The sequence below is a fragment of the Streptopelia decaocto genome (genome assembly GCF_964273445.1).
Source record: "Streptopelia decaocto genome assembly, chromosome: 4".
Classification (NCBI taxonomy): Eukaryota; Metazoa; Chordata; class Aves; order Columbiformes; family Columbidae; genus Streptopelia; species Streptopelia decaocto.
Window position 1 is genome coordinate 46,587,140 of NC_138658.1, and position 19,116 is coordinate 46,606,255.

The 19,116-nt window shown below is 37.6% G+C and overlaps 1 protein-coding gene across 5 annotated transcripts in view; it reads left to right on the forward strand.

The window, feature by feature from the left end:
- Positions 1-15,596, forward strand: part of FGL1 (fibrinogen like 1) — a 29,978-nt gene extending 14,382 nt beyond the window's left edge. For all 5 annotated transcript variants that reach the window (XM_082050883.1, XM_082050882.1, XM_082050881.1 and 2 more), the window contains 6 exons: positions 3,120-3,300; positions 5,746-5,905; positions 7,981-8,078; positions 9,002-9,090; positions 9,778-9,965; positions 13,813-15,596. In XM_082050883.1, the coding sequence (XP_081907009.1) occupies positions 3,120-3,300; positions 5,746-5,905; positions 7,981-8,078; positions 9,002-9,090; positions 9,778-9,965; positions 13,813-13,972 (876 nt within the window). In that variant the 3' untranslated portion in view covers positions 13,973-15,596. The remainder of the gene's footprint in view (positions 1-3,119; positions 3,301-5,745; positions 5,906-7,980; positions 8,079-9,001; positions 9,091-9,777; positions 9,966-13,812) is intronic.
- The last annotated feature ends 3,520 nt before the right edge of the window (positions 15,597-19,116 follow it).

Below are 19,116 nucleotides of genomic sequence, written 5' to 3' on the forward strand. Positions count from 1 at the left end.
CCCACCTGCTGTCAAAGCAGCCTGGCATGAGCAGCCCAAACCTAGAGAGGCAGCTGAAGCTTTTCCTCTCAGACAGGTCGCTGACAAACTGACTACTCCTGCCACATGTGTTTTGCCCATTCTTTTATTCCACCATGTATATTAGATTGAAGTTAAGTATTAATTAAAGCAAGCATCTGATGCACTGCAGGGTTGTTCTGCAAAGTCTGATCATTAAACTTTTCATTGTGACTGAAGATTGCAGGCAAATGGAACATGGTGGCTAGGAACCATTTTACTGAACTCATGGACATATATTCTTTTATCTTCAAATACTCTCTTGAAATGTCTCTAGTTCATTTGTCTATTTCTTTAAAGTGCATTGCATCCTCCCTAGTGAAAAAAAACAAAGGGGCCTGCAACACTTATTTCTATCAGAAATAAAAAGTCGTAGTCATTACACAGTCTATATGGATGTTCCTTGACAGTAGTAGAAGTTTCTCTGCTTTTTTAATTGTGAAAAAATGTGCAGGTAGCAGAGTCTCAAAATGCATATTCTGTTAGTTTAATTCACAAAGTTTATTCTTGGTGTTTTGATGAATGTTACTGCAAGGAAGTCAGTCTAACCAGAACCATGTTTGTGCTGTATGGAAAGCTACAGAATGGAATCAGCTTCTCAGATAGAAGGAAAAAAAAAACAAAAACAAAACCGTGCAGCAAGAAAGTGACAGGAAGCATTTTGGTGAGAGTGTTCATGGAAAATAGGTGGAGCCTGAACCTGATACAAATGAAAGTATGTGGATGCTACTGGAGGCGCACATCAGTATGCTACTTCAGATCTCTCTGTAGTTCAATGTGATATCAGCCCTTCCATATGGATGGCGAGTGTTACACGTCTACATCCTTAGCTCATGTAAATAATGCTGCTCTATCAATAAGGTTGCACCAATTTAGAACTACTGCTTATTTGAGCTTGCATATCAGATTTCCAAAAGGTTGCCCTCTGATTTTGCTTTTACAGTGCTAGTTGTGCTCTTGTACAAGCACCATAGCTACTAAACTCTGTTTGCTCATATAAAATTGCAGATACAATGTTACTGATGCAAAACCTCATGTCACATTTGTAAACTGTGTCATGAAAATCCAAAGGCTTTTTCCCCATATTGAAATCAAATTTGTTTAATATCTATTTGAAACTCTACAGGCTGTTTTAAATTAAGTACCCTAAATTAGGTTCTGTTCACTTTGGCTATTTTACTGTAGCCATTAATCTAAAACCATTTTATTTCTTGCTTTGCATACACTGAGCATGTCAGAATTTTGAAGTTATTCCAGCTCTCTTGTCATGTATCCATATTTGCACCAGGGTGAAATGAGTGCTAGGTATCACCATATCAGAATCACTGCTTTTCTCACCGACCCACTCTGCAGGGCAAAGTTAAGTGTACAAATCACAGCATAATATTGATTTCAAGTTTTTAACTTCTATTTTTCATGCATATTTGCAGCTTCTTAGGGACTGTTTATTTTAGCATGCCAAAAATGAGCTTGAAACTTTACAATATTTATGTTGGCATCGTTAAGATTCTTATCATAAGAAGTGCATAATCTAAAAGCATTTGAAAAATGCACAATTAAGTTGAGAACGTATCAATGTGGACTGTATTTCCTTAAAACTCTGGAATTTTAGAACCTTCACAATGTTAGTAGCAGCCCTCACTGGGTAGTAAATCTCTGTACAGGACAGGTGGTAGATAATAAGTAATCTTTATGACAGGGGCTGTGCTATAGTGTTTTTCCCTTAAGTTCCCTCTGCATGTTTGCAGTGAGAGCTGGTAGTTAGAGCCACTAATCACAGAATCACAGAATGTTAGGGATTGGAAGGGACCTCAAAAGATCATCTAGTCCAAGACCCCTGCCAGAGCAGGAACACCTAGATGAGGCTACACAGGAATGTGTCCAGGCGGGTTTTGAATGTCTCCAGAGTAGGAGACTCCACAACCCCCCTGGGCAGCCTGTTCCAGTGTTCTGTCACCCTCACTGTGAAGAAGTTTCTTCTCAAATTTAAGTGGAACCTCTGGTGTTCCAGTTTGAACCTATTACCCCCTGTCCTACCACTGGTTATCACTGAGAAGAGCCTGGCTCCATTCTTGTGACACTAGGAGAGTTTATAGATCATGGAAGGAGGGGCTGGCCACTTGGGAAGAATATAAGGCTGTTGTCAGAGGATGTAGGGAGGCAACTAGGAAAGCTAAGGCCTCCTTAGAATTAAACCTGGCGAGGGGGATCAAGGACAACAGAAAGACCTTTTTCAAATACATGGCAGATAAACCTAACACCAGAGGCAATATAGGCCCACTGATGAATGAGGTGGGTGCCCTGGTGACAGAAGATACAGAGAAGGCAGAGTTACTGAATGCCTTCTTTGTTTCTGTCTACTCTGCCGGAGGCTGTCCTGGGGAGCCCCGTACCCCTGAGGCCCCAGAGGAAGTCAGGACAATGGAGGAGTTTGCCTAGGTTGATGAGGACTGGGTTACGGAGCAATTAGGCAATCTGGACATCCATAAATCCATGGGTCCAGATGGGATGCATCCACGGGTGCTGAGGGAGCTGGCTGAGGTCATTGCTGGACCACTCTCCATCATCTTTGCCAAGTCTTGGGAAATGGGAGAGGTGCCTGAGGACTGGAGGAAAGCAAATGTCACTCCAATCTTCAAAAAGGGCAAGAAGGAGGACCCGGGTAACTATAGATCAGTCAGCCTCACCTCCATCCCTGGGAAAGTGATGGAACAACTTATCCTTGGTGCCATCTCAAGGCATATCAAGGATAAGAGGGTCATTAGGGGCAGTCAACATGGCTTCACCAAGGGGAAGTCGTGCTTGACCAACCTCATAGCCTTTTATGAAGACACTAAAGAGAAAGTCTGTTTGCAAAGCAAGTATATATTTGGACACTCTGTAATATACAAAATAATTCTAAATAGAGGTAGCAACTGAGGTGGAAGGCAGCACACTGTAGCAAATTGTGACCAAAATTCAAGATAAAATTTATTTATGGTTTGGTTGGTTGGGGTTTTTTTTGTGTCACATGTTAAACATGACAAAAAATTGTCAATTTTACAATATGTTTTGCTCTCTAGGATCTACAGAACTGTTTTCAAGAGCAGATACGACTTCAGGGCCAGGTGAGGCTTCTAGAACATCGTGTGCAACAGCAGCAGTTAAAAATTATACAGCTTTTAGAGAAGAAAGAGGTTCAGTACAGTGACAGAGGAGATGAAAACAGCGTCATTGACTTGGGAGGAAAAAGACAGTATTCAGGTTAGAAATGAAGCTGTTCTTTTCATTTCTATTCGTTGTAATGATACCCAGAAGCTTTAGCACAATTGGGCCCATTGACTTATTGTTTTTAAAGCTCATAGAAAATTGTTTGTTTACAAGACAGTAAAGCCACTGAGAAAAATTGTTAATGTCACATGGCATAAACCAAATCAGGATTTAAGTCATTTATTGATTTATAAATAAGTTTATAAATATATAAATATAAATTTATAAATTTAAAAACAATCAGTGGACAATAAATTCAGAATAAATATCAGCAATAAAACAGATAAAAGCCAATAATAGACATTTTATAATGGTTAATAAACAATTACAGATTTCTAAACACCCTTCTTTGACCAATCTCAAAAATTTTAACCCATAGGGTCAGTTCACATTCACCCATTCACTGGGTTGTGTGGGTTACAAGCAAACACCAACTCTGTTCCAATCTGTGAAGTCCCCGAGACGTCCATATTTACACACATAAGCCTGCCAGAATGACATCTGCATCTCAGTAATAATGTAGTTCAGAACATTACAGCTTCTAAAATACTGGTTTTAAATTGTTTTTGTAACCTCACCAGCACCCTGGTGGTAATCTGGTCCCTCTGCAGTGGAAGAAGACTAAGGGTGTTAGCCTGTAGTAGATGGAGTGAGGCCCAAACTTCTGAAGTAATAAAACATCATCCAAACCAATTGTTGAATTCAAAATACAATTTGGGGGTCTGATTCCTGGATGGTCTTCATTTCTAGTTGTCCAGTGCTGGAGAGTCATTTTTCCGTCATTTTTAATAGCTTTGTTTGGATATACTTGTAGTGATTATGCTACTCAAAGAAATCACAACATATAACAAGGCATTAATGTTATAAAGCACCATTAAAATGAAATTAAAAGCAGTTGTAAGTCTGATTTTAAATTTATTTAATTTATATTATTTATATGTTCAGCATCCTGGAATACTCTCTTTTTATTATTATGGCTGACTCATTTGTTACAGGAAAAGATTACTAAAACCACATTTAACTGAAACATATTTGTCCTTTCTTAGCATAAGCCTGGGTTTATTTTCTTATAAAATGATTCTAAATAACAAATAAAAATATTTAAATAACAAATCTAAGTTGTTCTGGTTTTTGATTATTTTTTCCCTTTTTTTTTTCCCACTTTCCTTGTATCTTGGAAAATACTTTTCCCTCTTGATACTGCATTATTTCATTCTAACTACTGCAGCAGTTTAATTGCAACAGAGCTATATAGTTTGGGGTTAGATAGTGAGGGAGACATTCCACACTATATACACCTGCTAAAAACTAAAATATGCTTAAGTGTTTTGCTAACCTACTAAGAAAATAATGGACAAGAAAAGCTATTTTCTATAAGCCATTCAAACATTCTCTAGAAGGACAACTTAGCTGTTATAGATCACATTTTCTATTAGGGTTTATTCAAATCCTGGCATAGCTATTTGTTTTCAGTATGAAGTGTTTATTTTCTGTGTCTAATCTTCACTGACACTTTCACTGAAAAGAAATATAATAGTTCAGAAAGTTCCAAACTGTCCTGGAAGTTCAGCCAACATGTTCATAAAAGTTTCAGGGAAAATCTTACAGTTAATCAGCCCTACCTTTGCCAGGAAAAACAGAAATGTTGAAAATTATACGTCTTTCCTGTATGACTGCTTGATGGTAGATTACATATAAACAAAGAACTCCTTTCATTTCTTAACTCCTAGAGGAAAAAGATAAGATTATACAATTACATTGCTGTTGTATTTTCGTGAGCTCTGAATTTTGTCATTGCTGTAAATGCCGATTAGTCATAAAAACCAATGGAGACCAGACTGTAAATAGTACCAAGCTGAAGTGGAATCACTTTACACATACAACACACTTTTGGGGGGGCAGTCCTATATATTTTTGCACCTGTTTGGTACAAGGGACAACAGTATCAGGTCCAGAAATTGTTTCCCTTTTCTAACACTGGTGGTTCCATGCTCTTGTGTTTGGCAGTTCTCTTGCAGACTTTCTGGACATAAAAGTACATATTTGTTTTTAAAGGTTACTGTGTAGTTTATACATAGAGAAGTTACATGGTTGTAACAGGATTCTAATGTGGTTTATACCATTGTAAATGAAAAGTGACAACACCAGAGGAATTATTTTACTAGTCAAATTAAAACAAAAATGATAGTATTTTATGATGGAAAAATATTATTTTAAAGAAATGACAGCATAATTACAGCTCAATAAAGTTTAAAACAACACAAATACAAGTATGTGTGCAAAAGTCACAAAAAGTATTTGCAGAGGCATTGCTTTTGTATTAGCCTGATTCATATGTGACTCGTATGATGTGACTTGATTTCCGTTATTGACTTGATTTCTGATTTTGCCAGTAAGTATAGGACTAAAAATACTGTCCAATGAATGTTTTGTGAGCAGATTGTGCAGAAATCTACAATGATGGCCATAAGCAAAGTGGATTTTATAAGCTGAAACCCATCCAGAGTCCTACTGAATTCCTTGCCTTCTGTGACATGTCCGAAGGGGGTGGTTGGACTGTTTTTCAGAGACGTTCTGATGGCAGCCAGAATTTTGATAGGTAAGTAGTAGAATTAGTCATTAAAACTGGAAACAAAGTGGAGAAACAATAAACCAGATGGAGCTAAGTTAAATCCTAACTTGAGAATCATATGAGTAAGTTGTTACCTCAGATAAAAGGGAGGAATGGTTGTTGTTTGGGACAAACTCCAGATGAGAGACTACTGTTGGCTCTCCCTTCTGGGAGATATATCTTCTGGTCTTTTTCTGACAGCTTGTGCATCTTATGTGAGAACACTTCAGTGTCAAATGCATTAACAATGGCCAGAGCAAGAACTCTTAGTGACAAGTAAAGGACTACCTTGTCTTTTGCAAATAGTAAAAACCTGGAAAAGTAAAAATGAAAGCAATCTGCTTGAACCAAAATACCATGTGCAAACAAGCATGAGAGAAACCCCACACACAGTAATTTGTAACTTATGGTAAAATTCCTCTAGGAAAGATAAGATGGGTGACAACTTGATTTGTGTACACCTAACCTCCTTGCCTTTGCCAAGACTCAAGCATTTTGGAGAAATGTCCAGAAGTGATATTTTTGGTCTTGTGAGACTCGAATATAAAAAAACCCACAGATATTTACAGATATTAGAAGCAACAAGAGGTTTTTAGAGCCTCCACCTTGCCTAATTTGCTTTTCACATTTGCATCCTTCTGTGGATTTGTATATTACCTGTGTTTATAATTACTGTAACTAGCTTTACAATACCCTTATGAAACAGAAGGAATCTCCAGAGAGGATGAAAAACTGCAATCCAGCCAACAAAACTTTGTTATTTTATAAAATACGGTCCGAGAAGCTACAAAAGCAATCTGCAGCAGTTTACAATTGTTACCAGCACACACAACCCATTCTTCATCCTTGCCAGACACTAGCAGCTACTTGAGTCTCAGAGGCTGCTTTCTCTCATGACTGCCTGTCCACAGCCAAATACTTTCACCTATTTGATGAAGTATGGTTGCTTCTTATCAAGGAAATAGGTTATATTTTTGTCCCAATTAGAACATGGCATGAAACCAGAACCCTTGAGAAAATGTTTCAAAGCCACTGTGGACAGGGAAAAGATTCAATGTTTTCAGTATACACATTAATTCTTGAAACTACGCACAAGTGTGAGTTCAAAAATTGTTAGTCAAATCAAAGCTAGAAACAGCCAGCAAGTACCTCAATTTGCAAAATTGTATATCCAGCTGCGGGAGTTTCACAGCTTAATCAAATCACTGAAAATAAAGAAACAATGCTTATGATACAGGTACACAATCATCTGGATTTAACCAGGAAAAATGTTTTCACTTCAGGTAAATTGTGCTATACCACAGATTGGACTGAGCTAATGTGTTTTCTTCTGGTCATAAAATCTGTTAATCTTAAACAACTTTGAACATACTTTTTAGCTCTTCTTTTTGGACTGGCGTTCAGTGAGCAGTGCAGTGTGGGATTCAGCCTTTCACATGTGAGAAATAGAAATAATTCTATGAAAGATCATAAGATAATAAAGGCTAAAATATTTGTTTATTAATGTTCCAAGGTATAATGCACCCACAAAGAGTTCAGCAGTGGACTAGCAAGATGATCAAGGGCTGGAGCCCTTGCCCTGTGAGGGCAGGCTGAGGCTTGTTCAGCTTGGAGGAGAGGTGCCCTCAGAAGAACCTGACAGTAGCCTGCCTGCACCTACAAGGAGGTCACTGAGGAAACAGAGCAGTTTGAGAGCTCGTTGAGTAAACAGGCTCTTCACAGTGGTGTCTGGTGGGAGGATGAGAGACAAAGTACAGAAGTTGAAACAAGAGAGGTTCAGACTGGATATAAGGAAAAACTTTTTCCCTGTGAGAACATCAGCAGGTTTCCCAAAGAGGGTGTGCAGTCTCCATCCCTTGGAGGTTTCCCAGACCTGACTGGACAAACACTAAGCAAACTGGTCTGATCTCATGGCTGACTCTGCCTTGTGTGGGATGTTGGACTAGATTAACTGCTGAAGTTCCTTCCAGTTGGAATTATTGTGTGATCTATGACTATATGATAAAATAACCATCCAAACAAACTTGCTTTTTTGATAAATTAGTAATTTATACTCTTTTCAGAGTCTGGACTGACTATGAAGAAGGCTTTGGAAATTTTGTTTTGCCAAATGGTGAATATTGGCTTGGAAATAAAAATCTTCATTATTTGACTAGTCAAGGTAAGATTTGTATTGTAACAATAGTCTGCTATTGTTTCTGTTTCTTTGCTCTTTCTGGGCCAATTTTTCTTACCCTTTTTGTTAGCATAAATTTTGACTTCTGTTGTTAGTCTGCATGAACTTCACCAAGTTTCAGAACAAAACACATCTGAATATATGTTTTCTAACAAAGGGTTCAAAACTGCTGTGGGGCCAATGGCATGCGGGGGGGCCCTGCCAAACAGGGAACAGTAGATAGAGGAGTATACATTAAAATCATTGTCTCTACCCATTTCACAGTCAGCAGTATTAACAGTCCAGAGTCAGGCAGATGCTGCACCAATTCATTTATTATAGGGCTTTACATGGCTGCATAGGCCATTACATGAAGGTAAATCTAGGCCTGTCCTGTTGATTAGGCTAGTCTTAGAAAGCTATTTCCATCTCTCTAATAGTCGCTCAGTTCAAGATAACTTCTGTTTTGCTGTAGAATGCTGCATGTACGAAACTAACCCGGTTGACTTAGCCAGCTAATTCATCTGGAAGTCACTGCCACCTGGATGTGGTCTTAGTTTGACGTTTATTTTCAGAGTGTATGCTTATTGATTGATTCTCATTATCTTTTCATTACTACCTCAAATACCTTACTAAAATATAAAGACCATAAGGCAAATTTTTTTAGATATTTTTTGTCTACACTTGAAAATTTATACTGGAATATTTCTAAAATTTTCTAAGGTGAATCAGGTGAATAAACAGAAAGAATAGCAAGATATGGTTTAATACACATAAAGAAGATAAAACCCTATAAAATATTCTGTGATGATAGAGATAAGATGCATGATAAAAACATAGTATTTTAATCTTCTACTATAATACTCTGTTCTGAAAAGTAGTAAGATAGGCTAGTTTAACCAAAATACTTTATGTTGTTATTTCTTAAGGGAACTATACTTTAAGAATTGATCTAACTGATTTTGAAGGAGAACGGCGTTTTGCACAATATGCAAGATTTGGAGTTGCAGGTGAAGAGGTAATGAAATGTTAAACGATGACTAGAGATTTTAATGACAATCACAGGCTGCCCATGGAAGTTGTGGAGTCTCCTTCTCTGGAGACATTCAAAACCCGTCTGGACACATTCCCGTGTAACCTCGTCTGGGTGTTCCTGCTCCGGCAGGGGGATTAGACTAGATGATCTTTTGAGGTCCCTTCCTATCCCTAACATTCTGTGATTCTGTAGACAGACAACAAATGTAGAAGACAACAAATGTATTAATTTTCATAAAGATTTGTGTAGAACCTTATTATCATATTTTCTTTCTTACAAATGCTTGGAATTTTCAAATATGTAATAATAGTGGTCTACATTGATACATCAATCTCACACTTTCTGTAAGACTTATGAATAATTTGGTTTAGCAGCCATAGATAAAAGCAGGTTTTATATTTTTGTTGATATTACCAACAATAATGGTACATGGTATTCTCATTTGTTATTATGTACTGCAGACTAACTCCAGTATGGTTTTTATTATGTCCTTTATACATAAGGTTATTGACAAATTTTACCCTTGGTAAGCATGACATTTCTGAGCATAAAAATAGGAACAAACAGAACAGAGGAGTTTCCTCTTTGTGATTTCACTCTCTGACATGCTAAAGGTTAAAGACATACTGGAATTCCTTTTTTTTTCCCTTTCTTCACATTTTTCATTAGCATTCTTACGAGATGAGCTGTGGTGAATACTCTGGTACAGCTGGTGATTCCCTTACTGGTGGATTTCATCCAGATGTAAAATGGTGGGCTGATCATCGAGGAATGAAATTCAGTACTAGAGACAGGGATAATGACAACTATGAAGGGAACTGTGCTGAAGAGGAAAAGGCTGGCTGGTGGTTTAACAGGTATTTTGATTTTATATCAATACTGTCAACAATTCTGCTTCATGTGTATTCATACAATAATAACACCTAATAGAAGAGAGGATTGGCATTTTTTGTTACATTTGCAGTCTGCCCTTGACTCCTTCCAGAGATCTCGGTGCTGGTAAGACTGAGACCCACCTCAGAAGGCTTTGGTTGTCTTTGTTATCAGACAGTAAGAAGATAATTCTGCCCCTTTAAGGTAACCAGTGTTTACACAAGTAGGTCATGTAGAGTTTGCATATGTATCCCTGTTGTACTTCATTCTTGCATTTCTCCTGTGTTGCACTAGACCAGATGTGGCAGTACTGCAGAATATCTGACAAGTTAAGCTAGCGACAGGTTATTAAGCTTCATTTTTTTCACTTCAGTTCACAGCATCTCACTCTTATTATTCCTTCTATATCAAAATGGGAATGCATCCATTCAGTTTCTGTCAGTGAGCATGGCTGGACTGAGAGGAAGATTTTTTTTAATTAGGGTTCAGTAAAATGATTTTAAAATCCTACTTTCATACAAAATACCAATTAAAAATGAAAGGATAAAACTGGTAGCCTGGTCTGTATCAGTAGCTATGTTCTTTCCCATGTTTAATTAGATATATGTAGCCATGAAGAGAAACTATGTGACCTAGCTGTGTGATAGAGAGGTTTAAAATACAACCCAGGAAAAGCATATTACTCTTACTGTGATCTCAGTTCACTTGGCAAGAGCTGCCAGGCTGGATCAACTCCATTGTTTCTCTCTGTTGTGTCATCCTTTGTTTCTATTTTTTAACCCCTTATTTTCCAAATTCTGTTTCCATAAGTATTCTGTTACCATCTGAACTGATATGATGTAACTGTTAACTCAATTAAATATTTATTTTAATACATTTTCACGTGGATAGTGTGTCAGCAGAATGTTTGAGACATATGGAAAAAGTCTCATGATTTTTGTAGTTCTTACAAACGCTAAGATATAAAAGGGAAAGGCAACTGTGTTGATCTTTTCCCATGAAATCAGAACTTTAGTGGATTTAGAGGAATATCTAGGCCTCAAGTAATGTAAATCTCTGATATCATGCTGCGGAGTTCATTAGGAATGGATCACCAATCACTTTTAGTCAACTGACTACATTTTTTGTCTTTTAAAAACTTTTTTTTTTTTTTAAATATTGGATTGGTCTGGATGAAATAATGACCCCTTTGCAAAAGTAGCTGTACAGCAGAACTTGACAGTTATTAATACCTTGTAGCTGGTGCCACATAACTACTAAAGATAGCTGACTCCTACCAGGCTAGTTCCTATTATGGCTGTGTAGCTCATGGTCTTGAAGTGACAGTCTATCTGGATAACAAAAATGAGTAACTAATAATGTTATTCCACTGCCTAGCTACCAACTTTTTTATGCTAAGCCTAACATAAAACCGAATACTGCAGAATATTAGAAATTTTCAATATCCTTATATCCTCCCCAAAAAGAACAGTCCTGGCAGAGAAAGGAAAGCACTCAGAACACGTATTTGTCATGCACGGATTGGCAAACATAGAAGGAATTACTGCACTTGGCTGGTTTGTATAGGAGCTCCCAGCTATGAAGGCATTTTTTATAGGCAGCTCTATGCTATCTGGACTAATGAAGTACAGAAATGCCATGATAATGTGAATACCAAGGGATGTGACACAAGTGAGGTGACATGGAAGTAGCTCAGATCTAGTTTAAAGCCACCGGTCCTGCTCCAGCTCAGCACTTGTTGTCCTGGAGTTCAAAAAAACGGCCTCTCTGCATTCTTTTGTGAACAAAGCTCTATAACAGATTTTCAGCTTGGATGTAAATCCACAGAGCTGGGTTCACTCTGGTACTGTAGCCAGGTCATAAGTTTTCCTGCATCCAGGGCATTGCAAAGGTCAGTAGGTTCACAACTGGTGAAAGAAGAGCTAACGTGTCTAGTTGGACATGAGCTTATTCTCTCCCCAGCACTCCCAGTTTTAGTTACACTGTGCATGGTTGATCACAGTGGATCTGCCAGGCATCAGGCTGCGGCCACAGGTCTCACTGCCTCAGGCTTCCTGGGGACAACATATATATAATCATGTGAGGCCGTACTGGAGTCAGTTGGTCCAGGCAGAATTCAAACAGTTCTTCTGGGAACCGACTCTTCACATCTGTCCTACAGTTAATATATCATTCAGGTGAAGTATCCACAGATAATTGTGAGTTGTCTGTACTCTTGAAACTACTGTCGTGCATTTTTTTACTTTAGAAATTAGCCTGTCAGAAAGAAAGGAAGAATACAGGCTAACTTTAAGGTGTTTATTGAGTTGTAAATAATGAATGTTGCTTCAGAATATCATATCTATAGTCACATGCCAGTTGTTTCTTTAATATGTTCAGTTACTTCAGACAGCATGCAGTTGGTACATTTTTGCTATAGGTGCCTCCCAGCACTAATTAGAGTTGTTACTGGCTCATGTTCCTGTTGACAAAATAATGATTTGCCTGCTTCCATCAAAGGAATGAAAGGAGTTCAGGTGATCTAGATACCTCTTAGCAATTACGATTCTTCTAGTGAAATCTGTGTTTTAATTCAAAATAGAGAATGCCTGCTCAGTGCAGAATTTGTATGGCTAGAAGGATTATGTCGGCTCTGATACAAGTTTGTCATTCTCAGAAATGAAGTGACTTTTAATACCTACAGTTTATAAGCTTTCAACCAGCATATTACCAAAATTGAGCTTAAAAAATATATAGCAAATGAGTAAGCATATATATGTGAGAATTTTCCTATGAGGTTTTTATCACAGTTTTTAGTTCAGTTCTCAAAAACTGTTGTTAATGAAGTGTAAGCAAAGCCAAAGAGACTAAGGTTTGCCAGTAATGATATCCATAAGGTTCATTTGGACTGTGTTCTCTTTGCATATTTTCCTGAAGACTGCTTTTGAGATCCATCATGGTGTTTGACAGCTAGATATTAACAGCACTTACAACAAAATACTGAATTGGCAGATAAACCAAGCCGATTCATTATGATGTGCTGCAGAAGAAACAAATCTTCTGCTCTCCATATAGTCACATAATGATCTAAACTTCTTTCTTGTAGAAACCAAATGAGCATCAAGGTTGTACTGGCACCTATTCAAGCCTTCTGGGTTTTGCTAGGGGTTTTTGTTTGGTTGGGTTTTTTTGTTTATTTGTTTTAACCACTGTATTTAATAAACTGTAAGAGCATTTCTGCTTCAGCATGTTAAAGAAAAAAAAAATATGTACTTCATATAATCAAATATAATGCCAGCTCTGGTGAACCAGTGAATTGGTATATATATGTTTAATTAGCTGTCATATTTCATCTATTTGTAAATATAAGTTCCCAGCTGAACAGGGAAACTGATGGTGGCGTTCAGGTTCCGTCATATGAAACACCATGTCAGGTAAGTGCAGATCTTAAGAGGGGCTGCTCTGGCGGAACAAAAAGCAGAACAGTATTTCTTGCGCAGAGTTTTGCTTGGTGTGTGCCCTGCTGCCAGCCATGACCTGAGCAACTCCGGAGTAATTCTCAACTGGAACAGATTAGCAGGCGAAACTCAGAGAGCTGGTCCTGTCAAAAATGGGGTGGAAAGAACAAAAAGAACTTTTGTTTCAAAGAAGCTAAGAGCACTTGCAGTTGTGCCCTAGTTAAACTGTGATTGTTTGGACACACTGAAGTCCACAAATGTGAATTTTTGCAGCTGTCAAATTGGGCTGTTACCAACATGGCGAAATTTTTGACTCGCACAGCAACTATTACACAAATGCTCACAGCTTTTCGGCAGGCGGCCTCATTTCTGTTTTCCTTTACTTTCCCACCAGGTGTCACTCTGCCAACTTGAACGGCTTGTACTACAAAGGCCCCTACACTGCAAAGACAGACAACGGCATTGTGTGGTACACTTGGCATGGGTGGTGGTATTCTCTGAAATCCGTTGTCATGAAGGTCAGACCAGCAGACTTTGAACCTAATATTGTTTAAGTATTTTATTAAGACGTTTTATCTAGTTAATCTTTCAGCAAATCAATCCAGATTAAAACAGATGGGCAGGTTTATTGCTTCTCATCTGTGCATATATAAATTTGGAATAATTCCTCTGCAACCAGTAGTTTTATGAGATGCAAATGAGAAGACAATCTGGCCTATGTATCTGTAGATACAAATTCTAGTGCTAATATACGTACAGAATTTTTCTTAAAGGCAGGCACTCATCTAGGAATAAGGACATCTTCATCAACATGGAGAATTTTTGGCTTCTGCAGTAACTACAAATCCTTTCACCTTTAAAAAAAAGCCAGTATTGTAATTATGTTGTCTCAAAAATGGAAATGAATTGTACTTATTACAACCAAAAACCTATTTAAATACAAGCGTAAGGCTGGTTTGTTCTGTGGATGGAACATTCTTTGGAATGGTTCAAGGCTTTAGAAGTGAGTTGCTTCTAAATTCCTCTGATTTATTTGTTGCATGTGTTGTGTACATAGTATACAAAAAAAGTAGAGAGGATGAGGCAGGGAACTGAAGGAAGAGAAGGGGTGCTACCAGGCTAGAACTGATGGAATCCAGCATAAAGAAGTGGGTTGTCTCTTGTTGCTGAAGCATTTCTAGGGCTAGTCACATTATTTCAACCTAACGTTTCTAGATGGTCAGTAATTATGCCTTTCTTTCTTTTTTTTTTTGGGGGGGGGTAACATTTGGTAACAAAAGCTGGACTTTAATTTATTGACATTTGGAGTTTACCAAAAGGCTAAATAACAAAAGCTGCAACTAATTCTCATGTGAGCTATGCTTTGAACATAATGCATGAGTAGAGGGAAGAGTATTTCTTGTGCAACTAAAATCTGGCATTTTAGAGGTTCTTAGTGGTTGACTCTATAAATCTTTCTTTATGTATCTGTTAGACTCCACAATTGTCCAAATTTGAATGTCCAGTTCAGTCCCTTCCAAGTGGTTCTGCCTCTAAGCCCATTATCTTCTCCTTTTCTGATGTTCTTGTCTTGGCTCCCTGGGCTTTCCCCCTTCACAAGATGCAGATCCATGTTTTTCTTGTACAAGAAAAATCGTCAGAGAGACTCTGCCCACTCCTGGATTTTGTGTCTAGCTCTACAATAGACTCCAATAGCCAATATTAACAAAAATTGCTGATTAGTGCTTGCTGCCATGGAGAAGGTAGGAATGCTCTCTAGAAAGCTTTCTCTCGAAATGTAACCCATTTCTGCTGAGCAGATGCAAATGAAGATTTTAAAAAACACACAGATCTGAGCCAAACTTGGGAACTTGTATTTCCCTGCTTTCCTAAAATAATTTTGCTTTTTTGGTTGGACTGCCAGTCTTTCTGCCTGTGTCCAAATACAGTTTTTGAACATGGCAGCCAGTTTCAGTCAAGCTTAACATAACTGAAACTAATTTTTGGCAATCTGTCAGCCAGTTTATAACTAAATTGATATGAATACGGGTCAGCTTAATGATAAATCCCTGTGTGGCCATTTTTCCTTCAATTTTCACCATCTAAAACAAAAAGGTTGGCAAGAATCGTTGAAAGAATTGCATGGAATACGGGAGGGAGTATGTGAAGAACAATTGGGGCGGGGCGGGGGGAAGAGAGGTTCATATGAAACAATCTCAGTCAATAAGATAAAGCAGATTGTGACCAAAAAAAAAAAAAAAAGATAATTAAGCATAGAAAAAATGAGGTTCTGGCAGCTAAAAAGAATGTTATCATGTAAAACAGTGCTGATAAATCTCTGCAGTATAGAGGTTTTGAGGTCTGTGCTTTTTGTGGTAATAGCAGGTATTCTAGATAATGCAGTCTTTTTCTAGATGTATCAGTAGATGCTGTGCTAGAGATTTCTGGCCTGTAGCACATCCCCATGTCCCTGCATCAGAGGACCAGTGGGTAGCCCTACAACTGCTTATTTGGTACCTTGTTTAATCAGTGAAACCAAATTAAATTCTGTATCTGACAGGGAGGCATACCATCATATATATGTGTGTGTATGTATATATGCATAGACTTATATACATATATATTCAGCATTCAACATTAAAACATAACATCTGATATGTATTTTTATCCAATTTTATTACAGAAATTAAAATGGGTTCCTGTGTTACTCCATGAGCAGGTTGGTAGGTATAGGTCATTAATAATATGATGGAAGTTTTAGAGCAGTTAAAAAAGATGGAAGTACAGTATTTCTCATCATGATTTTCAAATTATTTTGCTACTCTAAGAGGAGAAGAATTTAATTCATTGCAAAAACATGGATGACATTAGTAGAAATTGTAAAAACACTTTTAGTTTTTCAAGAAAAATGGAAACATTGGCTCATGTATTTGTAGAGTACCAAGACAGGTCATATTCCACATAATTTAAATAAAAGACATGGAAGATTTAAATACAGCAAGTTGGATCTCTAGCACACAGAAAAGACTCTAAATATGTACAAACTGTGCTCATAAAATCTGCAGTAATTATTTTGTTCGCTGAAGGACAAATCCATCCTCTTTGCTTACAAGAACACTAATGAAACCTTTCAGCTGAGTGTTGTGGTTTAACTGGCAAATAAGCACCAGGCAGCTCCTCACTGACTCACTGCCCCGATGGGGTGAGCGAGAGAATCAGAAGAGTAAAAGTAAGAAAACTCATGGGTTGAGATAAAACTCATGGGTTGAGATTAAATAGGTAATGCAAAAGTCACACACAAGCAAAGCAAAACAAGAGATTCATTAATTATTTCCCATGGGTAGGCGGGTGTTCAGCCATCTCCAGGACAGCTGGGCTCCATCACGTGTAATGATTACTTGGGAAGAATCCGAACATCCCCCTCTTCCTTCTTCATACCCCTAGTTTTACATGCTGAACATGATGTCCTATGGTCTGGAACAGCCCTTTGGCCAGTTGGGGTCAGCTGTCCTGACTGTGTCTCCTCCCAGCTCCTTGTGCACCCCCAACCTACTCGCTGGTAGGGTGGTGTGAGGAGCAGAAAAGGCCTTGGCTCTGTGTAAGCACTGCTCAGCAGTAGCTGAAACATCCCTGTGTTATCAATGCTGGTTTTATCACAAATCCAAAACATGCTAGCTGCTGTGAAGAAAATTAATTTGATCCCAGCCAAAACCAGCACACTGAGTTAGGGTGCTTTTGTCATATTCTGATGTAAAACTTGACTCCCTTTCTCCATGGGAAATTATAAAATGAAGGAGGATAAGTTCTTTCTTTGTATATTTTACTATGCGTTTATATGTTTATTTGGATTGAATGTTCTTCAGAACAAGGATTTCGATATCCTAGCTGTCTGAAAAGCATCTAGCATACTACCTATGAGCAATATGCAGACATAGTATTTAATTCCCACCATCTTTCTGTGGGCTTTCTTTGTGTAATAAATCTTTTTGACCACATGAAAAACATGTGAAGTGTTATAATTCAAAATGGTCAAATAATTGTTCTCAAATATACAAATGCTTTATGTTCAAAATGCAAGTTTAAATGGCTACTAGATAAGAGAGTACAGCTTGGAAAAGAATTCTTTTCTCTTCCTAGCTTGCCTGTTAATATTAATTTATTTCCTCAACAGGTATGAACATGTTCTAAGGTAGTCTTTATTCTTACAAGATAGCAGAACAAAGGCTAGTTTATTTGTTCAGGCATTAGACAGAACAATGTAATAACTCCCAAATAGCTGCAAATGAATGCATATCATTCAATACAAATCATACAACTCAACAGAAGAATAAGAATCAAGGAAATAACAAGGAAAATGTTTTGTGAGTTGTGATTTAATAAAGAACTTAATAATAGCTACCAGCAACGTGTAATCAGAAATGCATCTTTGTGTAATATTTCTTCAACGGAAGCACCTTTATATTTTCAGTTGTCTATTTCTGTTTTCTTCCATTTGCTAAAAATATTGGAGATTAAAAGAATGGAAGCCACGAGCCCAGGTGAATTAAATGAGCACTAAAAGAGCCTTATATGCTACAACATTTGTTTTCCCTAGAATGTCAAGTATGCATTGACAGAGCTAAGGTACAGCCATTTGGCCTATGGCTTTCTAGTGGAGACTTCTCTTCAGCTCTGCTGCCCAGCTAGAGCCTTCCTCTCCACACCATTCCCAAAACTCTTACTCCTGACACCAATTCTTGAGCCCCTTTTGTAAGTATAACATTTTGTTCTGTCTAAGTTACTTCTCGCTGCTAGCAAAATGTTATACCCAGAAAGGGGAACTGAACCACAGCTTGCCAAGTCTGTGGACATTCCTATCATGTGCATTTAGTTTTTTCTTCATTAGCTCAAAAAGAACAAAAATACAGATTTTATGCCTTCTTTTTTCTTTTCTTCAGTAGTAGGTTCTCTTTGGCAGTTGTGAAGGAGGTAGAAAGAACAGAAAAAATATCCAGTGAGGTATTCTGTATCTAAATTTTCAAAAATGTTGACTTATTTCTGACTTTTTTTTTTTTAATTGTTTATTAAGAGGTCAACTTAGAAAGCAAAAAAATTGAGCTTTTCAAACCAGGTGGTACTTCGAAATTAATATGAGCATATGCTTGCTGTTCTCTCAGAGTAGGTCTGAAAATTGGGAAATCAAAAAGGTTTCAAGCATTCAGCCAAAATCTGTATGCAATATATGCCCAGAGAAAGAAGAGTTAGAATTTTCTATTAGTTAAAGTGCTTGTTTAAATATAATGTAAAACTTTACAGTAATAGTGGCTCTTTCATGCTTAATTAGTTTCTTGTTGAATACATAGTGTTTATCCAAAAATCATCTTTTCCAAGTACCTGAAGGCCATCTTAACCTTTGTTTATTGGAGGATGAAATCCAGCAGGTCATTGTTACATCTTCAGTTAACTAAGACAGTTCCTCTTAATCCTACCTAATGCTAAATAGGTTTCTTCAGAAACATAATGTTGATATCCAGATATTGATGAAACAACCCTGGGGCCCAAGTTCATATGTTAGTTTGCTTGCAGAAGAACCAAAATACGGCCTTCATAACAAAACAAAACAGAACAAAACAAAAAAACTGTAGTTCACCTTTTTCTGCCCTTCCTTAGCAAATAACGAATAACTTTGTATGTTTCTTTTACCCATCTCCTATAGAATCTCAGCTTCCATCCTTTCTTC